Source organism: Myxocyprinus asiaticus, chromosome 19, assembly GCF_019703515.2.
Source record: "Myxocyprinus asiaticus isolate MX2 ecotype Aquarium Trade chromosome 19, UBuf_Myxa_2, whole genome shotgun sequence".
Taxonomy (NCBI): Eukaryota; Metazoa; Chordata; class Actinopteri; order Cypriniformes; family Catostomidae; genus Myxocyprinus; species Myxocyprinus asiaticus.
Genome location: NC_059362.1, coordinates 29,213,301 through 29,236,722, shown reverse-complemented (window position 1 = coordinate 29,236,722; position 23,422 = coordinate 29,213,301). Strand labels below are relative to the sequence as shown.

Below are 23,422 nucleotides of genomic sequence, written 5' to 3'. Positions count from 1 at the left end.
CATACACTCACTGAGCATGTTATTAGGAACGCTATGGTCATAATAAAGTGCCAGACGTGGTCTTCTGCTGTTGTATCCCATCCGCCAAAAGGTTTGATGTGATGTGCATTCTGAGATTCTATTCTGCTCACTACAATTGTACAGAGAGGTTATCCGAGTTACCGTAGCCTTTCTGTCAGCTTGAACCAGTTTGGCCATTCTCTATTGACCTCTCTCTTCAACAAGGCGTTTCCGTCCGCAGAACTGCCGCTCACTGGATGGTTTTTGTTTTTGGCACCATTCTGAGTAAACTCTAGAGACTGTTGTGCGTGAAAATCCCAGGAGATCAGCAGTTACAGAAATACTCAAACCAGCCCATCTGGCATCAACAATCATGCCAAGGTCGAATCAATTAATCAAATTTTTTCACCATTCTGATGGTTGATGTGAACATTAACGGAAGCTCCTGACCCGTATCTGCATGATTTTATGTACTGCACTGCTGCCACATGACTGGCTGATGAGATAATCACATGAATAAGTAGGTGTACAGGTGTTCGTAATAAAGTGCTCAGTGAGTGTACATTTCAGACAAGTGCATTTATGGATATTGCCTTGCTGTTTTCAATTTAAGATGTTAAATTAAGAAATGCCTACTTTTTGTGTTGTGAAAATGTGCCATATAATATGATGTTAAATAAATGTTTTTAAGATTAAAGTAACCCAACCAATTGAAACACTAAGGTGGTCTAGATTTGGCAGGGGATCAATCTTCTACTAAGATCAGACTAATGCTAATGATTTCTTTCAAACTATGGCTTTATTACAATTTTCCACTGCCATGCTGGTAATTTCGGTCACTTATTATGACCAAATTTGGTCTTAAATATTTGCATCCACCCATCTTTCTATAAGCATCATGCTGAGAAAATCAAACAAATAAACAAGACGATGACAATATTGCCCACCACAATTTATTTCCATTTATTTTAAATAAGATACTTCATAGCTTAAACTTATGCATTTCTTATCTTCATTCACAGTCTTGTACAATTTCAACAAGATATAGTAAATATTTCAACCTAGAATCTTTGTTTCAAGTAGTTGTGACACAGAATCGGGGTCAACTTCACCTCCTTGGGGTGGCCTGAAAACACACATGCCAAGATGGCCCCTAATTTTATCCATCCTAAAACATGCAGCTTCTGTTAGCTTAATTTGAAATGTCCCAGAACAAATATGATCAACTAAAAAACAAAAAAACAAAACGTAATTATATAGCGGGTACTAATGTTAGCATCTAATGTTATCAGTGAAGCCATTTTGCAGCTATTGCATCGACCAGCAGCAACTGTAAAAAGCCAATCGATAACACATTGATGCTCCCAACCTTTTATATATAGTACCTGTTTACTTATACTTCTCTCATATTCAGAATGTGCTACATTTTTATTTGAGTTTTAATTCTTACTGTAATTCAAATCATAGTGGAGGTGAAACTGCATTGACCTCAATTCTGAGAAGCAATCATATATCTGTTTGATGAATCTTAGATGCAACAACAGTAAAAGCATAGACTACCATCATAATGTTAATTATATTAGAGAATATTGAAATCTTTCAGCAAAAGTAAAATCTTTGTCTAACACTCCCCTTTTGACATAGGAATCTTTAACTCGACCAATCCGGGGTAACAGACCAATAATTTACTTCCCCACTCATTCTACTTTTAAAGTTAAAACATCCTAGTAAAGTTATATAAAAAAAAAAAAAAAAAAAAAAATACAACAACAACAATGAATTCATGATTTAGTCCATGTGTACCAGATACATTTTTTTAAAATGTGTGAAGTTTTCAGTGTATCATTATAATGAGTAAAATGATCTGATTAACAACAATGCATCAAAAGCAAATGGGACCATGGAAACACAGTTCTGCTTTGTCAAGCGTTTCAGTTGAAAAAGAATCCTTTCATATATACTGTATATACATTATATATATATATATATATATATATATATAAAAAAAAAAAAAAAAAAAACAGTGCTAAGGAAAACTGAAAAAAGATCACAGCACTACCTCCTCTTTGGTGCAATACTCCTGCTACCTTTGTTGCCTCCCCCAGACTTACTGGAGCCCTTGGAGAACAATTTAGTCATGAATTCAGAAACATCTGGCAATTCTGGGTTAGGGTTCAACATGTTCATAGACTGCTCCATTTCCTGCAGAAAAACAAAATTGCATAAATACAGCTATTTCCAGTGGATGAGGTGTCACAAAAATTGCAATAAACTATTAGTTAATATGACCTGCTATATTATGATTTACCTTTCTCATCTCAGGGTCATTAGTATTTACCACCTTCGGGAGCAGGACTATGATGAGTAAGGGAAGAACCATCATCATGACCTAAGCACAACAAATACATTTTAAGAACAAGGGCAAAACACCTATTAGCAGCACATATTATTTCACTAAAATGTCAAGCATCTTGTGACGAAGGTTGTTGTACAACAATTTGAAAAAGGAAACATTTTGTAACACTTAAACTAACCTTAAGTATGAAAATAAAAGTTAAATAATACCATTAAATAAGTAAACAGATAACAGAAAGACTCTATATGCATAAACACATATGCATACAAGACACTAAATAAGCTATGTAAATGTGACAAATGTATATCAAAATGAATAAATGAGTATAATGGATAGTGGTTCCTGAGAAGCCATGATGTGATCTTACCATTGGGTTCATCAGAAAATCAGTCCACCCCCATGTCTCCCGCTTCATGAAGTACGTGTGTGGACCATTTGATCTGATCTGAAGGGGATACGGCTGTCGAATAACTTCAGAGGTTTTGATGTAATTCACCAAGCGTGCCCTGTCGTTCATCAACAGATCCTTAAGTTAACTTAGGTGTTCGTGTATCAATATACAGTACTGTGCAAAAGTCTTAGGCACATAAAATGCTTCACAAAAACATTTGTCTTAAGATTGTTATTTATATTTTTAGCTTTAGTGTGTCAATAGGAAATATACATTTTAGACTCCGAAACATTATTTCTGCAAATAGAATAGAATAGAATAGAAGAACAGGGAGCCCTGCTACAGATGGCATGGCCCCACAAAGCCCCCCACTAATACTGAGTCAGTCTGGGATTACATAAAGAGACAAAAGCAAGTGAGACAGCCTAAATAGATAGAAGAACTGTGGTGAATTCTCCAAGAAGACTGGAATATCCTATATGCCAACAACCAAGAAAAACTGTATCCTGGTGTACCTAGGAGAATTGGTGCGGTTTTGAAGGCAAAAGTGGTCACACCGAATATTGATTTAGCTTTTTTGTTTACTAGACTTTGTATGACGTTAACTGAGAACTTAAATCAATTTATGGCATTATTTTTGAAGACATCCTCACTATACAACATCTTTCCCAAGTGCCTAAAACTTTTACACAGTACTGTATAGAAATGTTTAATGCGGTTTTGGTTAAAGAGTAACTAAGAAGAGTTACCTCATTTTCCCTTTGGAAGTAATGTCAACACGAACAGGTTCAAATCTGAAAGATGGTGATACGATTTCAACCACATATGATCCAGAAGGCACATCGTTCACAGCAAAGCTTCCGTCAGTCCTGTAAAGTAAAATACATGTGGTTAACAGTGTCATCTAGGCAAAACCTCGTTAACATACTGGTTATATTTTATTTATTAAACACTGTGTGTGACCAACAACATTACTCACACCCTGGCGATGACATTTCACCTATAAGTTAGTTAACTAAATGGCAATGATAGAACATGACGCAAACATCATCATTATTCTTCAGATTATGTCAACAGTAAATCCAACACTGGCACACACAAATAGATATTTACCCCTCTTTGAAGCTAGCATTGCTGATAATCGTCAACACCAAACATTATTTTTAATAACTCACTTCAGAAAGCCAACATATTCCTCTCCTTCTACCAGGACTCGGGCTGTGGAGATCCAGTCCTGTGTTTTCACTCCAGGAACGATCGCGCGACCTTCGATTTTGAAACGATCTCCATTGGACTGCGAACCTGCTGCAGGCCCCGGCTCTGGATCAGAAAAACACAATGACAACGCAAACAGAGCCTGCAGCACCACATATACATCCAATAGACTCTTAATGTACTGCATCGTGCTTGGTGACACTATAAATTTGACGTTTGAAAGTGTACAAAATATCACAACGCGTCGATCTTTCTACAGCCGTGTAGAGTAAACGGAAACCGGAACTCATGAAAGGTAGAGACCGGAAGAACTGTTGCAGATCTATTATACCACGTGGTTATTGTTGAGGCGGGGGTTTTGGACACTGGCACAACCATCTTTCTAAGCCAAATATATTCTTCTTTTCAAAAAAATATATATTTACATCTTCATTAAATAGTATGCGCTTTAAAATGGATTTTAAAAAGATTTCTCATTTTTATCACCTCGGAGTCGGACTACCTTATTTTGTCAATGACCCTTCTGCAAGTTTGACTGGGCCCTTATGGTATTAATCAGTGACTCCAGGTGGGTTTCCTATCTCTAACAATTCACAAAGGCCACCGTATCATTTCCTCTAGATTAGGGTTTTTATTGGGGTCATTTTTGTTATCTTAAAGAGATAGTTCACTCAAAAATGAATATTCTCTCAGCATTTACTTACCCCCGTGCCATCCCAGATGTGTATGACTTTATTCTTCTTAACACAAACGAAGATTTTTAGAAGAATATTTCAGCTCTGTTGGTCCATATGCAAGTGAATGGTGACCAGGCTTTTGAAGCCCGCATAAAAAAGTAAGCATAAAAGTAATTCATACAACTCCAGTTGTTTAATCAATGCCTTCTGAAGCGATCCAGTTGGTTTTGGGTGAAAACAGACCTAAATATAACTTGTTTTTACTGTACATCTTGCCATTGCAGTCTCTAGGTACAATCATAATTTCAAGCTCAATTGCACTTCCTAGTGCTTGAGGCATGCAAGCTTTAAATGGCTCTATATTAAGTGTAATCAAGCTTGAAAACATAATCGCCAATAGACTGCTGTTAAGATGTACAGTGAAAAAGGAGTTACATTTAGCTCTGTTCTCACCCAAAACCAACTGGATCGCTTCAGAAGACATTGATTAAACTACTGGTGTCTGATGGATTGTTTATCCTGACTTTATCTCCTTTTTGGAGCTTCAAAGGCATGATCACCATTCACTTGCATTATATGGACCCACAGAGCTGAGAAATTTTTCTAAAAATCTTCAGTGTTCAGCAGAAGAAAGTCATACACATCTGGGATGGCATGAGGGTGAGTAAATAAGAGAATTTTCATTTTTGGGTGAACTAACCCTTTAATAGATAAAGTGTCAAACAAAAATATGCATATAAATGGTAATATGTAGATGTGAAAAAAATGATTCAGATCATGTAAATTTATTTGAAAGGTGATTAAAAGAAGAGAAATCACTACATACACACATTACACTCAAATATTCCATTCATGATCAGTCAATGGACAACAACATACTTATAACTTAAAACGCCTGCAATTCAAGTGCATGACTGAAATAACATACAATAAAGGAACACATACATAATCACATCCACTTAAGCAGATTCGCACCATGGCACTACACATGCAACAGTTAAAACGTCTGCTTGACACTTCAGTTAGTTGCCTGATTCCAGAGAGTCTCATGGAGTTGATTATGTGCCCCTAAGCAAGTCCACTTCAATGTGAAGCAGTCATTTGGTGCCTGCAGGAAGCATTCCTCCTCCAGTGCTGAGAACGGGAGTGTCTGAATTGTTCAGTTCTTCAATCCCCAATTCGCCACTAGTAAGCTTCAGAATCAATAGATCCAAACTGCTCAAAGAGCAGCTTAACATAATGTACCAAGAATATGTAGTGGTCATCTCCTTAGTGTGCTACACTGATGCATCAGCGCATTTGTGCCAGATATGATTCTATGACCTGAAGAAAACAAGCAATAGGGGAAAAAAAAAAAAAAAAGAGGAAAAATGGGTGAGACCTAGTTTTGTGAACAGTAGTACTTTTTCTATTGATGAAAACATGAAAACACATTGCACCTTGGCGGTTTCTCCCACAGTTCCCGGAACTGAGCTTAACTGACTTTTCCCCTCCCACAGTTCAAACAGCAGCGTCTTCATTGCCTGAACATTCCTGACAGATGCAGACATTTTTGGTTACACTTTCCAGTGAACATTTACAGGTGCATCTCAATAAATTAGAATGTCGTGGAAAAGTTCATTTATTTCAGTAATTCAACTCAAATTGTGAAACTCGTGTATTAAATAAATTCAATGCACACAGACTGAAGTAGTTTAAGTCTTTGGTTCTTTTAATTGTGATGATTTTGCTCACATTTAACAAAAACCCACCAATTCACTATCTCAAAAAATTAGAATACATCATAAGACCAATAAAAAAAACATTTTTAGTGAATTGTTGGCCTTCTGGAAAGTATGTTCATTTACTGTATATGTACTCAATACTTGGTAGGGGCTCCTTTTGCTTTAATTACTGCCTCAATTCGGCGTGGCGTGGAGGTGATCAGTTTGTGGCACTGCTGAGGTGGTATGGAAGCCCAGGTTTCTTTGACAGTGGCCTTCAGCTCATCTGCATTTTTTGGTCTCTTGTTTCTCATTTTCCTCTTGACAATACCCCATAGATTCTCTATGGGGTTCAGGTCTGGTGAGTTTGCTGGCCAGTCAAGCACACCAACACCATGGTCATTTAACCAACTTTTGGTGCTTTTGGCAGTGTGGGCAGGTGCCAAATCCTGCTGGAAAATGAAATCAGCATCTTTAAAAAGCTGGTCAGCAGAAGGAAGCATGAAGTGCTCCAAAATTTCTTGGTAAACAGGTGCAGTGACTTTGGTTTTCAAAAAACACAATGGACCAAGACCAGCAGATGACATTGCACCCCAAATCATCACAGACTGTGGAAACTTAACACTGGACTTCAAGCAACTTGGGCTATGAGCTTCTCCACCCTTCCTCCAGACTCTAGGACCTTGGTTTCCAAATGAAATACAAAACTTGCTCTCATCTGAAAAGAGGACTTTGGACCACTGGGCAACAGTCCAGTTCTTCTTCTCCTTAGCCCAGGTAAGACACCTCTGACGTTGTCTGTGGTTCAGGAGTGGCTTAACAAGAGGAATACGACAACTGTAGCCAAATTCCTTGACATGTCTGTGTGTGGTGGCTCTTGATGCCTTGACCCCAGCCTCAGTCCATTCCTTGTGAAGTTCACCCAAATTCTTGAATCGATTTTGCTTGACAATCCTCATAAGGCTGCGGGTTTCTCGGTTGGTTGTGCATCTTTTTCTTCCACTTTTTCCTTCCACTCAACTTTCTGTTAACATGCTTGGATACAGCACTCTGTGAACAGCCAGCTTCTTTGGCAATGAATGTTTGTGGCTTACCCTCCTTGTGAAGGGTGTCAATGATTGTCTTCTGGACAACTGTCAGATCAGCAGTCTTCCCCATGATTGTGTAGCCTAGTGAACCAAACTGAGAGACCATTTTGAAGGCTCAGGAAACCTTTGCAGGTGTTTTGAGTTGATTAGCTGATTGGCATGTCACCATATTCTAATTTTTTGAGATAGTGAATTGGTGGGTTTTTGTTAAATGTGAGCCAAAATCATCACAATTAAAAGAACCAAAGACTTAAACTACTTCAGTCTGTGTGCATTGAATTTATTTAATACATGAGTTTCACAATTTGAGTTGAATTACTGAAATAAATGAACTTTTCCACGACATTCTAATTTATTGAGATGCACCTGTATAAGATAAGGTGCGTACATAATAAATTAAAGATAACATATTGCAAAGCAGTCATCACAAAAACAAGTATTTCTTCATGAATGAAGGACTGAGCAGCAAATCTGACCTCTATCCTGTCTATAAACATCATGACAGTCTCATAGCCATTTGTTAGCCTTAATAATTCCAGATATACATAATAAAAATGAGGCACCTGTCATTTGAACATCCATCGTGCAAGCTTTTTTTTGTGGGGAGCTCAGGCCACCATTTCTTAATGACAGATTGAACCCAGTGTAAAGCTACAATGAGGTGTCTAGAAAAGATAAAACAAATTTAAATTTGGGCACAACTTAGCAATAAATTGTAAATCAATATAAAGGACATGCAGGGTACTACTTACTCTTCGTATTTAGTGTTAAGAATCACTTTCACTTGTGGTAAAAGGTCAACACAACAGCCAATCGAAATGCATGGCTCTTCTTCCTGAAGACTATAAAGAGAGAAATTAATATAAAAAACATGTCTAATGTGTATGGCAAAACATATTTATGTGATTTGGAAAGGTTTTAAATAGGCTACCTTTTTGTAAGTATAGGCAAACAGTCAACAAGCACACCTGTGTCTTGTATTCTACAAAAAAAGAAAAATGAACTTTATTAAGTACAACAGTATTAGCTCAAGTCTTTAAATTTTTTTCGACATTTTCTATTCTTCACCAATATAAAACACATTGGGTGTAACCATTTTTATTTGGCTTTTCCTAGCTTCAATATTCCAACATTTCAAGGACACAAATGGGTTATACATATGTTACTGTAAAGAAAACCCCTTTACTTTTATAAAAAAAAAAATTAAAGCTTTACTACTTTTTAAAATACTGCAGCATTTGATACATTTTACCTTGAAATTAGCATCTTCTATGCCTTTTCATATGTTGTATTTTGAAGAAAATTCAAACTTCTAACCTGTTCAAGTATGCCACTAGTTCACTTGCATTTTTTCGCCAAAGAGTCAAAGCAACATTCAGTCTAAGATTCCTTCCAAAGAGCACATGAGTCATTGCTTCATGGTCCTTCGACAACTGTTCAAGGTATCCAACAAAACAGTAAGTTAGTACAGATAGTGTTAGATCACCCTTTGTCATGACTGATTGGATTTTATTTAGCATGTCAAAAGACAAAGGGGTCAGAGACATTATATCCTTTAAAGGGACAGTTCACCCTAAAATGAAAATTTAGTCATCATTTACTCATTCTAATGTTATTACAAACCTAAATAAACCCCCACCCCTTTCATAATGAAAGTGAATATTGACTAAGGCTGTCATTATGCCAAACATTTCCTTTTGTGTTCCATGGAAGAAAGTCATATGGGTTTTGTAATAGGGATGTGCATGGACAGTTGTTATTCGATTAAACGTTCAACGCGCCTGTATTTGAATACCAAAATCACTATTTGATTATTCTACACATGCAATAGAGGTCTACAGCCTGACCCAAGCCTGATGTGACCCGAGAATCTGTCGGGTCAGTTTTTCCAAGTATCAGGCGAGTTAGGGCTGCGCTGTTTTCCCAGTTGTTTTCTTTCTAAACACACACTGTACTGGACTCATCTCACTTTATTCAGTGTCTCTCACTGCATTTTTTAGACACCGTGTCAAGTTAAAAAGAACTTCAATATTTATAAATGAATCTCGAGACACTTGCGTTGTTTTATTCATTGCGCTGCATGACTTCATGTGACTTCAACAGTTCTGGTACACTGTTACACATCCAGATTGCTTTTCACCTGGCAAAGCTTCAGCACTTGATAAATGGTAAGCCAATGTTTTTTTCCCTTTTGCTCTGTTGTGCAGATAACAATTCCACAAGTTGAAAGATAAACCATTTAAAATCAAAGCATCCCAAAGACGTTAATAAACCACAGCAGAAACTCCATGTTCATGACAACACAAGCATAGCGTTGTCACAGTACCAAGATATCGGTAGTCGGTACCGATACCAATGACATTTCACGGTTCTCGACACCAATTTCAATACCACAGAAAAAATTTGCTAATATGATAATGTGCTATTGAACGCACTCCTTTAGCCTATTTAAAGTTAAATTTCAATGTAAATAATAAATTAAAAGATATGCATGTTTCCTTCAAGTGTTTCTAACAACTGTTTGTTTCTATACATTTATAATATATTTCTGTCGCAATTTCTTCAATTTCAGGCACTTAGCTTTTATTATGAATTGTGCTTTTATTTTGATGTGTATTTTTGATGGAAGTGTAACCTCTCCGGATAAACAGTTTGCTACATGGCTCATTATGATCATTAAAGCGCAAATGCTGTGATTTAATTATACAAATCATGTAAAAATAACGTTTCAGAGTGGATTAGTGCTCTGCTCTGTCACCTCTCATACAACGCAAATGATTCTCATAGTCTGTGAAGTTTCCAGTGTATGAGCAGTCTGCTTCACACATTCATTTAAAGCTAATGCAGCTCATACAGACTAAGATTGCAGCATTTCACGGTTTAATAATCACACTAAGACATATCATGATTTTAATTTGATTAGTTGTGCATTTCAGTGTAAAAGGAGTAACAGAGCACACGTTCAAATAAGCGTGTGCATTTTAAAGCAGTCGGGTGTCAGTAAGACAGTGTGCGGGTACCGAATTAAGTCAGTGCTCGGTACTTCTGTTACTGTAGAATCACTGGTATCATTACATCTTTTTTATTTTAGTACCGACTTGGTACCGAAGTACCAGTACTTTTGACAACACTACTAGCATGTATGAACCTGCTCGGGCAGAGCATCAGGTTTGGCACTTAAATTATGTATTTTTCCTTGTTTAAGAATCCGATGCAGACAGTGACGGTTTGATTATTTTTGTTTGACTTTAATGTGAATGATTTTATCATGTGAAGATCAAAGTATTTAAGCTCATAGCTCGCTGTGAACTTTTCCCTACTATTTTTAATATGTGTTTGACATCTATCCATTGCAATACACGTTCTTTATTCCAGAGTCACGATGAAAAACCAACTAACTGTTCGTGAACCCTCATGGTTAACTGAATATTAAAAATGGTTACTGGTGTGCTGAGTGACTCCAGCCAGGTCTCCTAAGCAACCAAACTGGCCCGGTTGCTTGGGAGGGTAGAGTCACATGGGGTAACCTCCTCGTGGTTACGATTAGTGGTTCTCAATCTCAATGGGGCACGTGGTAATTTGTGCGTGGATAGCGGAGGGTAGCATGAGCCTCCACATGCTGTGAGTCTCTGCGGTATCATGCACAACGAGCCACGTGATAAGATGCGTGGATTGCCGGTCTCAGAAACGGAGGCAACTGAGACTTGTCCTCCGCCACCAGGATTGAGGTAACCACGCCACCACGAGGACCTACTAAGTAGTGGGAATTGGGCATTCCAAATTGGGAGAAAAAGGGATAAAAAAAAAAAAATGGTTACTGTGCACATCCCTAGTTGAGTGTGATTAAATGATGACTGAAATTTCATCTTTAAGTGAACTATTCCTTTAACTGGAATAGCTGGAGAATCACAACAATCGGAAAACCACAGTAGAATAAAAATACAGTTGGAGTGCCCAAAGTCAAGAGCTATCAATTAAGGTAACTCACCTCAGTAAAACAATCACTATACTTAGAGCCAGCTCCTGCCATTTTTGAGGTCTCTATTGAGTTCACAGGGAACCCACAATTGTCACTGTAAAGAATAGCCTGCACGTCATCAGCGCAAGTTAGTTCATTTTCTTTGTTTGCCATGTCGGATGTCCTGCCTGCAGTTGAAGATCTCTGACATACTCCTGATCCAACCCCGAAGAGACGCGTTTTCTTCTTGCTAACCACCACTCGTTTTGCTTTGCTGTATTTGTGAACACAACGGCCCACTGGAAATCTGTAGGATGGAGGGAAACAAATACCTTGAAATTGGTGACTAATTTTGCAAGAGTGGTTGCTGCAGCAAGTTCCATTACAGTATAAACTGCAATAACACAAAATGTCATAGTGTTTGCATTACTATGGCTCAAAAACATACCTCTCTTGATCGGTTTCGTCCTTGAGTAAATAATCCACCTAAACAAGAGTCAACAGATAAAATCAGCATTCCTAAAATATTGAAAAACACTGTTAAGGCTCATAATATCACTTAGCACATATATTACAACCATTATTTGACTTTTTAATAGTTTCCCCTCAGTATGGACACTGAACCTCCCTCACCTCCCTCATGTTCTTCTCATCTCCAGAGCAAACCATACGATTGAGAAGATCATGGGGCTGGGCTGGGCCTGCTTGAGCCTGTGGACTTCTGCATTGCGTCCAACATGACTTCCAGTGGCCATAATAAGGGACTCTGGAGAACAATGACAAACAACACATCAATTCATCAAATGCACACATGCATCAGGCCAAACAGCTGTGGTTACACATTTGATCAATGCATCGATTGTGTGGCATCTCTTTACATGCATATAAATCACCCTATAATCAAATTCTCGTTGATAAAAGTAAATTTTAAGCAAGAAAAATCTAAAGCAAGAAATATTTAAATGTGCGGTTTTTGCTACAGTAGCGGATGTTGCATGTGGCTTCATAAGGTAATTAAGGGCTGTGTCTCAAAACCTACATTTGCTACCAAATAGTGACATTTTAGAGCGATCTAGACAATAATAAAGACGTTATGCTCAAGTTAAGCGATTCGTATCATTCTGGTGACAAATGTGCACACATATTCCCCAGACACGCAACGCATTCAACTACTACATACAAAAGAGATGAATTAGTAATTTTCAAACCGACGTCTTACCGCGGAGCACGTTGCGCTGGGACAGAGGAAGAAAATACGTACGTTTCAAACATGATTAAAGAGTCTCAGATTTTAAAAAAAAACACATACACACACATTAGTAATATACCTGGTAAATGTCTAGACATCTGTCAGACGGAGCTTTAGGCCTCCAATATGACGTTGCTGTTTAGGTTTAGGGTCTGTTAGCACGAGCGAGCTAATTACTACATTTTCGCACACAGTCAATAATTTATCTTTGACTAAATTGCAAAAGCCAAGTTTAGTGATTGGTCTGCGGTTCCACTGACCTGTACATACGAAAACAGGCGATAAAGACACTCTAGATAGCTAGTCACGTAAACAAGTTAGGCTAATCAGCAGCTAGCAAACAAGGACTTAGCACGTACAAAACATGTAACTTGTGTTCATCAAAAAATTCAAAAGCACCTACCACAACATTTTGTAAAATTGTCTAAGCATTCCAGACACGTTTTATATCCGTCAACGTGTACGAGTAAATTCAGGAAGAAATGGAAATTATGGATTGCAGAGGGAAGGAAGAACCATTCAAACAAATACAAACTTGAAATGCTGCGACTGTGGGATGGGTGAAACACTAGAGGACTGTGTATTTAGCGACATCTGATGGAACTGCTCTGTTTATTCACCTTTCGAAAAACATGTCTGTACTACTTGATTAAAAATAATACGTACAGCCAGAGCGACATATCGACATCTGTCTATCACCCGGAATAAACTTATACGCTCAAACTTCTTATTATGCCATATTAGTATAACAAAGAGCTAGACACTTTTATAAATGATTTATTTCAAGACAAAAAATTTATTTGCACCCTTAGGGATGTCATGTGGTTTACAAGACAACATCAAGAATCTCTCTGTTATGTTTAAAAATAATGCTGATGTGATCAAGCCATTAAAAGGTTCATGAAACCACAAATTGTAATAAGTTAAAGGGATAGTTCACCCAAAAATGAAAATTCTCATCATTTACTCACCCTTATGCCATCCCAGATGTGTTTGACTTTCTTTCTTCTGCTGAACACAAACAAAGAATAAACCAGCTTTGTTGTCCTGACAATACAAGTGAATGGTGACCAGACATTTGCAGGTCCAAAAAGCACATAAAGGCAGCATAAAAGTAATCCACAAGACTCCAGTGGTTAAATTAATATCTTCAGAAGCGATATGATAGGTGTGGGTGAGAAAAAGATCAATATTTAATGTTTAAATATTAAATATTTTTTACTATTAATCTCCACTTTCACATTCTTCTCCTTTGTTCTTAATGATTTGCTTTATTTGTGCATATCGCCATCTTTGGGACAGGGAGAAGAATTTATAGTAAAAAACGTTATAGTCATAACGCTTATGAAGATATGAATTTAACCACTGGAGTCTTGTGGATTACTTTTATGCTGCTTTATATGCTTTTTGGACCTGCAAAAGTCTGGTCACCATTCACTTGTATGGACCTACAGAGCTGAGATATTCTTTTTGAATTTGTACTGCAGAAAAAAGAAAGTCATACACATCTGGGATGGCATGAGGGTGAGTAAATGATGAGAGAATTTTTATTTTTGTGTGAACTATCCCTTTAAGTATCCATGACCTTATTAGTACAATACAATACCAATTACTACCAAACACTTGCTGCAGAAGAGTTATTTGAGGTTCACATCAACCAGATACCATTTAAAAGCAAATTTCAAGTATGAATCATATTTTCACCAAAACCACTTCTGGTACTAAAACTCATTCGTTACAATAATAAATGTACAAACTTAAAGATAGTCAAGTTAAGCCTGACTTTTTACTGTAGATGTATTTGGTACTGTAGATACTGCCATTTAGTATTAACACTACATATGGAAAGAACTGCAGTCTCCTCTAAATCTGGAAAAACAAAGGTTTTGCCATGTATTCTCATGGTGAGCCTGATTTGTCTTTCTTTGATATTGTGGACAATTAATTATATATTATAATTCAAAATGAAAATGCAACCACTCTGAATTTTTATTTTTTTGTATCCCTTTGATCTGTTTTAGCTTTTTCCTGGTTTTACCTGGCATGCAGGTAAATAATTGAATTATTGTTTTATTGGTCCAACTGCTAGGCTACATGCTGTGTCTCAAAAGCATGGTTATACCTCCAGGTAGATTAGTGATTACTACTGGGCTATGGATATGTGCTTGATGAAATAATGTGGAAAGGTAGGCTGGCATTTCACTTTTGCATATGTAAAAAGCCTAAGGGTCAAATGTTTTGTATTGTTTCATTTCATATAATTATATCCAAATAATAATTCCTCACCACAAGAGGTTTACAATTTTAGACTCTACTTTACTCATTCAGATGTAAAAGTACCATGTACTTTGGACAACTGAGAAAATAGTCTCAACTGTTCCAACACCTCCTTTCTGTTGGCACTTGAAATTTCCTTGACTGTTGGTGATGAGTATAGCCTGAATTTACTGTATGCAAAACAAAAGCCTTTCAATTAGTCACTAGTCAGCTAATGCAGACTGCACCATATGTAGGGACTTTTGGTGTAGACAGATAATATGAATAATGCAGGGAAGTTTTTTCACTTATTTTGTGTGACAATAGGAACTGAAATGCATTTGACACAAAACAGATTTAATAAGCAGTAAACTGCCAGCAGAAGTTAAGCTGGAAAAAAAAATCAATGCCATTTATTGAAGAATGTGTTAGGAAAGACTAATCTTACCACAGTTCAAATAATAAAATGCTGCTGAGCTGGCAGGGAAAATTTGATAAAATAGCCCACATTAGGCCTCATATTCAGATGGCCACAAAAATTCACCAACCAGTTCTTCCCATTTTTTTTGGGTAGCTCAGCCTTTTCATCAAAATAATAATAGTGACTCTTTCAAGAGTCACTATTAGAGTGCAATAATAGCTACTATTTCACAATTTGTAAAAATATAAATAGTTTCACCAAAAATAAAATTGAAGGATAAACATACTTAACTTCCTCAGTTTTCATTGGAATGAAAACAGCAGTCTCTTGGGAACAAAAATACATTCTTTACTGTATGTTTTTAAAATAAAAATTCTAAAATAGCATTTAATTCACATAAACATATGAGATATATTTAGAAGATAGATCTGATCTCACATGTACATTTTATACACTTTAGCAACACAAAATTCAAGCAAGATTTTAATAGTAAGTTTGTTGTCAGTGTTTACTGTACATCTTTATAATCTTTTGTTGACTTATATGATATGGTTCTTCAATATCCATATTTTATTCAGTTAATACAAATATTGGCTTGGATGTTGTTCTTGTTGTTGTTTTTTAAATATATAATATAATCTGTTAAAATCTGTCTAATTTGCCCATGGTGGTTTAATCAATGTACCAATGAACCAACATGCACTGAAAAAAAACTACCTATAGAAATTTTTTTTTTCTTTTTTTCTTTCAGATTTAGAAATCCATTACACGATAAACATACTGTGGCAGGGCAAAGGGCGGGGTTGGGCCATGATTCTGCACACCCGGACCCTAATCAGGCTGATCAAGCCTGAGAGGGATAAAGGCGACCAGAAACGGCGGTTCGAGAAAGTGAGAGTTACGGGCAGCTGCACGGCATATGTTTGTCTTTTTGTTTAAGTTAATTATTAAACTATTATTTATATTGTTAAGCCGGTTCTCGCCTCCTCCTTTCCATTGAACTTCGTTACACTGGTGCTGAAACCCGGGAAGGAGGAGGGATGCGCTGTAGTAGAGTCCCGCCACTACCATCCGCCCCAGCGGAGCAGCCGCGGCCATTCGCCGGTGGACGGAGGAGCCCGGCCACCTGAGAGCAGAGGAACATGTACACATTTAATTACAAAAGCCTTTTGTTCTTATACTGTGAAGTATTTTTTACTTCATACCTGTCTGATCTGTAGAAGTAGCAGGCATTTAGAATAAGGTTTAGGACAAAAACTGTCAGTGTTTCTCACTTTCTTGCTCATAGTTTTAAATGAATTCATCACATTCAGTCGAGCGGTCACATACGGTGTATTCGCAAATATTTCAACATATCTGAAGCTCAATTCAGATCCGAAATTTCACCTCTGCAGAAGGTCAGAACTCCACACCGCTGTGCGACACTCCATTTGAAAAGACTGTATATATTTTAACCAGTGTGTTATTTTAACCCAAATAACTTTTTTACTGTGTGGATATGTTGATCTTGAACATGTTTTTTTTTTTTTCTGCTGAAGAGATATTAGCTGCACTGTATATGTGCAAGTGATGACATAATATATTGTTTATTATTTTTAGGTAGACTGAGTTACATTGTCATTTCATTGCACTTTTAAAATAAATAGTTAGAGTTAAACAGTGGATAGTTCGACAAAGTTATAAGAACTTAGGAGTACATAACACTTTATATCCAGCTGCAGTGTATAATTTCAGAAAAAAAAAGCAAATAATATAAATAAATATTGAAGCAAATAACAATTATTTAACTTGCAAGTTGAAAGCATGAGATTAAAGGATAGTCTGCCCAAAAACATAAAGGTTAGTAAATAATGACAACTTTTATCCTCTTAAGGTTCACTTGACACTGATATACACTCACCAAGCACTTTAAAAGGAACACTTGTACACATACTTATTCATGTGACTATCTAATCAGCCAATCGTGTGGCAGCAGTGCAATGCATAAAATCATATGGGTCAGGAGCTTCTTGATGTGCATATAGTCCAGTAAAAAAAAAAGTTAATAATGTTGACAAATTATACAGATATATAATTTGTCAACATTATGAATAATTTTGAACAGCAGACTATGATGTGTAAATGTGAACTCATTTAAGCAAAGTAAAGACAGGCCCACAGGTGGGGTCAATGAGCAAGGGTGTAGATTTGGCTTGAACATTGGGGGGGGGGGTTACAGTGTGAAGAATTTACATGTTTCCATTGATTATGTTATGATGGGGGGGGTGTTGTACCATCAATCTTCGCATCTTCTCACGCGGCTTGACACTGTGGAGACTCCCAGCATGTGGAGGCTCATGCTACTCTCCGTGATCCACACATGACTTACCATATGCCCCATTGAGAGTGAGAACCACCAATCATGACCATGAGGAGGTTGCCCCATGTGATCCTACCCTCCCTAGCAACCAGGCCAATTTGGAGACCTGGCTGGAGTCACTTGGCACACCCTGGATTTGAACTTGTGACTCCAGGGTTGGTAGTCAGCGTCAGTACTCACTGAGCTACCCAGGCCCCCCTAAGAAATGTGATCTCAGTGATTTCAACCGTGGCATGATTCTTGGTGCCAGACGGGCTGGTTTGTGTATTTCTGTAACTGCTGATCTCCTGGAATTTTCACACACAACAGTCTCTAAAATTTACTCAAAATGGTGCCAAAAACAAAAATCCATCCAGTGAGTGGCAGTTATATGGACGGAAATGTTGATGAGAGAGGTCAACGCAGAATGGCCAGACTGGTTCGAGCTGACAGAAAGGCTACAGTAACTCAGATAACCACTCTGTACAATTGTAGTGAGCAGAATAGCATCACAGAATGCACAACACGTCAAACCTTGAGGTGGATGGGCTACAACAGCAGAAGACCATGTCGGGAACTTTATTAGAACCGTAGTGTTCTTAATAAAGTGCCCAGTGAGTGTATAAACAAACCAGGCTTGTTATATTTTTTCTTTCAATGTGCAAAATATTACATATAATCTGACTTTTGAAAATGTATTTGCATGACTAGGCAGCCTTCCACATGTGATGTAACATCTGAGCAGGATAAGTGGTAAAGACGGGAATGCGTTTGACCATCTGTGCCCCTGAATCTCTATTTTTCTTCATCTGTTCTCCTCTTCAACAGACTGCCATCACTTTTTTTTTTTTATCATGAATTTACAAGGAAATATCTTTAGCCAAAAAAGCAAATAAAAAGGTAACTATAACCTTATTGTCACAGACTGGCATAGACACAATGATGAAAGGGAGATGGGTCAAGTAACACATTAGTTTATTAGTGAATCAGCTGGAACACAGTGTTCAAACAGGTAAGATGATCAGTATTACAGATTTCCAGAGCGTGCGCGCGCACACACACACACACTTGGAAGGAAACGAGGGGACAAAGGAAGACTGGATGTTGACTTGGGATGACTAGAACAAGGTAACAACATTGGCTGGAGCTCATAGAAGGCAAGTTGCAAGGTAGGTAGATAGTCTTGTACTTCTGACGATGCCAGACAATGACTGAGGGGGTGTGTGCTCTTCTTTTAGTGCTGATGATGAGGGTTGATGAGTGACAGGTGTGCCTGATTAGTACTCCAGTGAGTGTGAAGGTTGAGTGAGTGAGGGAGAGCCTGGCGTGATCGTGACAATTATATCTTGAGACCACAATGAGAATTTCATTTTAATTATTAATTTAGTCGGTTAAAAAGACATCCACTTTCCACTCATCCAAAATATTTTTGTGTGCAGACTTACAGGAGTGACGTTTACTGACATTCAAGAGTAATGAAAAATAAATATTAGTCACTAGTTTTTACATCTGTGAACTGCCTTTTTTTCTTATTGCCAAGGGAAATAAATTGTTCTATAAATACGTCAAAGACTGACTCTGTCACCAGCCCAGTATTTTGTATTGACTCAGAACAAACTATCTTAATCAAATATCCATACATAAGCATGCCTTCAAGTAAATCTACTGTTGGAAAGCAATTAAAAACATTTCAGCACTTGGAAACAAAATGACAAATGTTTTAGTGGCCCTGGTTCTATATAAATGACTAAATATGTGTATGGTGTAGAATTGCCTAATTGCTTTAATTTCATTGTTTGAAAGAGAAATAGTGTTTAATCTCTTACATAGAGGTTGTGACAAATTGATTGGGAATTTGGGTTTCATTCTCCAGCTTCAGTTGACAATGTGGTTGACAAAACAGGCCAATATGATTTAGTATAATCAGCTTCAAGTCTCTTCTGGTCAGCTTCCAGAACACAACATGCCCTACAACCACCAGATGGTGATATAAAGCTGTGGAAACTGAAGTGTATGTAGGCGAGCTGTATTTTAGTAGCTGCAGGGATCATTTAGCTAACTGTTAGGTTGCCCGTTACTTCTGCCCTAAAAGTCATTGTTCAGGAGCCTGTATATCTTCTGTTATTGTACACCTTTCCAAGTTGAATGACTAGACATATCTCTAATATTCCTCTCTGGTATAAATGTGCACATATTGCAATATAATATGTTCAAACAGGGTAATGCATACTTTAAATAAGAATCAGTTATAGTTTAACTAGTCATTTTTCCTGTCTTTGCAAACTCTATGACCCCACTATTATGTTGCTAACCCTGAAATACACGCTGACCCACTTGATTTGTGAACTCAGTAACCTAGTTTTGTTAACCTGACATTACTCCTGACTTGGAATAAATACACTGATGAGATCATGGTTGATTCAGTTCTCCAGTTTTCCTTTGTAATACCCACTTGAACTGTCCTAACATAAAAAAACAAAAAACAAAACAGATTCATAACTAAAGAAGGCATGATTCTCTGCCAGTAATATGAGTCAGGGTTCATTTTCCCATTAATGCCCATAATTTTTTATTTTGTAAGTGTTGGACCACATAACTGACCCTCTGGTGTCCATATATCAAGCACATAATTGACCAGCAATAAGGACAATATTTACCTCAACTGGCATCCTGTCTGGCTCAATGGCCGTGTTTTGGTTTCAGGTAGCCCCCTTGATGCAGCCGTTTATATTTTGGACGTTCATGTTAATTGGATTTATGAAGAGTGCATAAATTGGATTTATGAAGAGTTCGTTCAGTCCATAGCAGCATGTGAATAGACTTAGGTTACAGTATCTATATCCTAAAGCCCTGGGGCACTTGTAGACCTTAAGTTTCCAGACCGAAACAGGTGCCTACAGACAAGTAAAAGAGCTAAAATAAGGACTACTACGGAATAGTCTATAAAATTTACAAAGACTGGTGTAATTTTATAGATGCACTAAGTAGTTTTTATTTATATTTTTCTGGTCAATATGGCAGTAATTTTGGACTTATATTGAAAGCTTGTGGTGTGGATGCAGCATCAAGCAAAAGCAGTGGCGGGCCGTGCATTTAATGTCTAGGCCTTCAGTGTGATTTATGCCATTAAGAAAACACAGTTTCACAATGAATAAGACACCCTATGCCTTTGGGCATCATACATTATGTCGCAGCTAACTAGTAATACCAATTGACATTTTAAAAACACGTCCACGCACGAAAGCCAGAACTTGAAACGACACTTAATTTTTAAGCAAGCCTAATTTTAACTGCAGCATGACTGTTTGTGAAATGAACGTCTCCCGAACAGACATTCAAAAATCATAATTTTTCATATGAATCTACCAAGGAGGTCTATAATACCTGGAAAAATCTAAATAATCTTTGCAATTTAAATTTTGCTTGCAATAAATTTTGTTTCGTCAGAGTACATTGTTATGCTGCGTTCCATGCAAGTTGGATGTGGGATATACCTACTTGATAAACTTGATAAATGCATCCAATTCTCCACTCTCGTTAGCTTAGCAGGGGTTTGACTCTCATTAGAGATGTCTCCTAGCAACCCAACTGCAGCGCTAGCATTTGTGCTTCAGGTGTACGATTATCAAAAGAGATTATAATGTTTTATACACCTGTTTCTGCAGGCGTTTGTTAAACAAGCTTTAATATCATGTAATGTGGAAAGGAACTCATTTATCGATATTACTTAATAAAGTGAATGTTTATCACTTACTTTGTATATCTCCCTGAGTGTCGACATGTTTGTGTGACATCATGCACCTGCATCTCGGCGAAATCGGAGTTGAGAATTTCTGCACGAGCCTACAAGTTGTAATTCTGACTTAAAGATGCATTCCATTGCACTTTTCCTAGTAGGAAGTTGTAAAATCCGACTTTCCAAGTTGATTGGAACGCAGCACTACTTTTCAAAACTTGATCCGACACTGAATTCTCAAGCAGCCCAATTTTCACTTAGAAAACTCCTGATGTTGCTATAACAATGCAAAAAGCACTTACCAATTTACTTGAAGTGAAAATCAGTCCTCCTTTCCTGTTTAATAAATTAAGCAATCACATGATCATGCAGAACATCTCCTGTTTTTAAATCCATAAGGATCTCTTTCTCAATGGCGAGAGCGGCAGTGATGATGATCTCGTGCTCTTCGCTTTCAAATTACGTACATCACTTAAAGCATGATTGCGTCACTCAAGGCCAGCTAGAAGGCCTCGACCGGGACATATCCTAAAAATCACATCCACCAAGAACAAATAAATCAGTTTGATCGGCTGATGAATCTGACAATCTGACTTCAGTTGCTCATTCATTTGCAATGTTGAGGGATTCTGTAGAAATTCTGAAGGCCTAAAGGGGTGGAGCTCAGACTCTTGTGCTGCTTCAGGCATGAGATTTGTGAAACAGTTGTCACGCTTCGCTTGTAAGCATCAAGGAATAAATTCTGACTGGATAAACTTTTAGTTTTTCTCTATTTGTTTGTAGATTAATTAAGAGTGGAAAGCAGTTAAAAATACATAGGCTAAAAGGTGATTGAGAATGAAAGGATGAAAGGGGGGTTGTGCTTGCTTGTTTTGTTTATTGGGGGTTATCAATATTAATAAAAATGGATGGGCCAAATTTTTTTGTCCAAATTTTCCTTAGCAACAGAAAGGCGGCGCATTCAAACAATTCTTTCATACTTTCAGAAAGCAGAATTTACTATTTTATAAATAAATATTTGAAGTAAAAAAAGAAATCTCTAATATTCTGGGTGGGCCTGTATTTAATTAGCCTACCCACCCCTGGCTACGCCACTGCTCTGAATTTCAAATGGAAGTAACAATTTTCTCAGAGGATGTGATCAGCTCTTCCAAAAACATGCAACCCACTATGTTTAAATAAATAAATACTATGCAGGTTTTCTCCCTATATATATATATATATATATATATATATACACACACACATATACACACCACATATGTATATACCACATAGTACCACTCTGTGTGATGAAATGAGAAGAGGAAGTGCTGGAAAAACAGCACTGAAGTTAGGAAAACAGGCCGTTGTTGTTTTTCAGCCAGTATTTGCTGTGCGTAGGAGAGCATGAAAAGAGTGACAGGGCTGGGATTCCAGATCCTGACAGTCTGGCCGTACTTTCTGTTCTCTGCAGGGAGGTAAGATGATACCTTGAGTGGTGTGAGACTTGACTGCAAATTTAGTAGTCTTCTGCAGCTGCCAACATGCAGCAGGGATACTGATGTATTCATTGTGGTGCCTATGCATGGAAACCTGCCACTGTGAAAACCAGTGCCAGAACTTACCTTGCCCAAAACAGACATTGTCAGCATATTGTGCTTGTGCTCCTGTAAAATGTGCAGTCAAATATGTAATGAGATCATCTCATAAACAAGAAAAACTATTATTTCATATTATCATGTAAGTCGATGTCAAGATTGCATAAGGTTTGAGAATTTTTACACTGCAAAAAATAATATTTCATTCAAATATTAATCATTTTCTTGTCCTCTTTTCCACTAGAAACATCTAAACATCCATTAAAACTTGAGAGGTAAAATTGCATGAGATATTAAGATATTACATATTAGATATGAAATAATAATTTAGAAATCTTAAATTAAGTTTATTATTCCATTGGGATTTTTTCCTGTTTTATAATTGTCTACCTCACTCAATTGTATTTATTTATTTGCCTGAATTTAATTTAATTTAAGATTATTATTTTTTTAA

General features: G+C 37.2%; 1 protein-coding gene and 1 pseudogene across 1 annotated transcript; both read right to left on the bottom strand.

Moving 5' to 3' along the window:
• Positions 1–931: 931 nt before the first annotated feature.
• emc7b (ER membrane protein complex subunit 7b) lies at positions 932–4,277 on the bottom strand. The gene is made up of 5 exons (XM_051645168.1): positions 3,923–4,277; positions 3,497–3,616; positions 2,724–2,862; positions 2,309–2,389; positions 932–2,202 (listed from the first exon to the last, which is right to left on the bottom strand). The coding sequence occupies exons 1-5, from the start codon at positions 4,147–4,149 to the stop codon at positions 2,056–2,058; spliced, it is 714 nt and encodes a 237-aa protein (XP_051501128.1). The 5' UTR covers positions 4,150–4,277; the 3' UTR covers positions 932–2,055.
• Positions 4,278–5,247: 970 nt separating this feature from the next.
• LOC127410107 (KATNB1-like protein 1) lies at positions 5,248–12,149 on the bottom strand (annotated as a pseudogene).
• Between the last annotated feature and the right edge of the window lie 11,273 nt (positions 12,150–23,422).

Excerpts from the sequence above, each read along its gene's own strand:
- emc7b (XM_051645168.1), bottom strand. The coding sequence starts at position 4,149 with ATGCAGTACATTAAGAGTCTATTGGATGTATATGTGGTGCTGCAGGCT. Across the intron at positions 2,863-3,496 it reads ACTTCCAAAGGGAAAATGAG|GGCACGCTTGGTGAATTACA; the intron begins GTAACTCTTCTT and ends GATGAACGACAG. Across the intron at positions 2,390-2,723 it reads ATTTTCTGATGAACCCAATG|GTCATGATGATGGTTCTTCC; the intron begins GTAAGATCACAT and ends TGTTGTGCTTAG.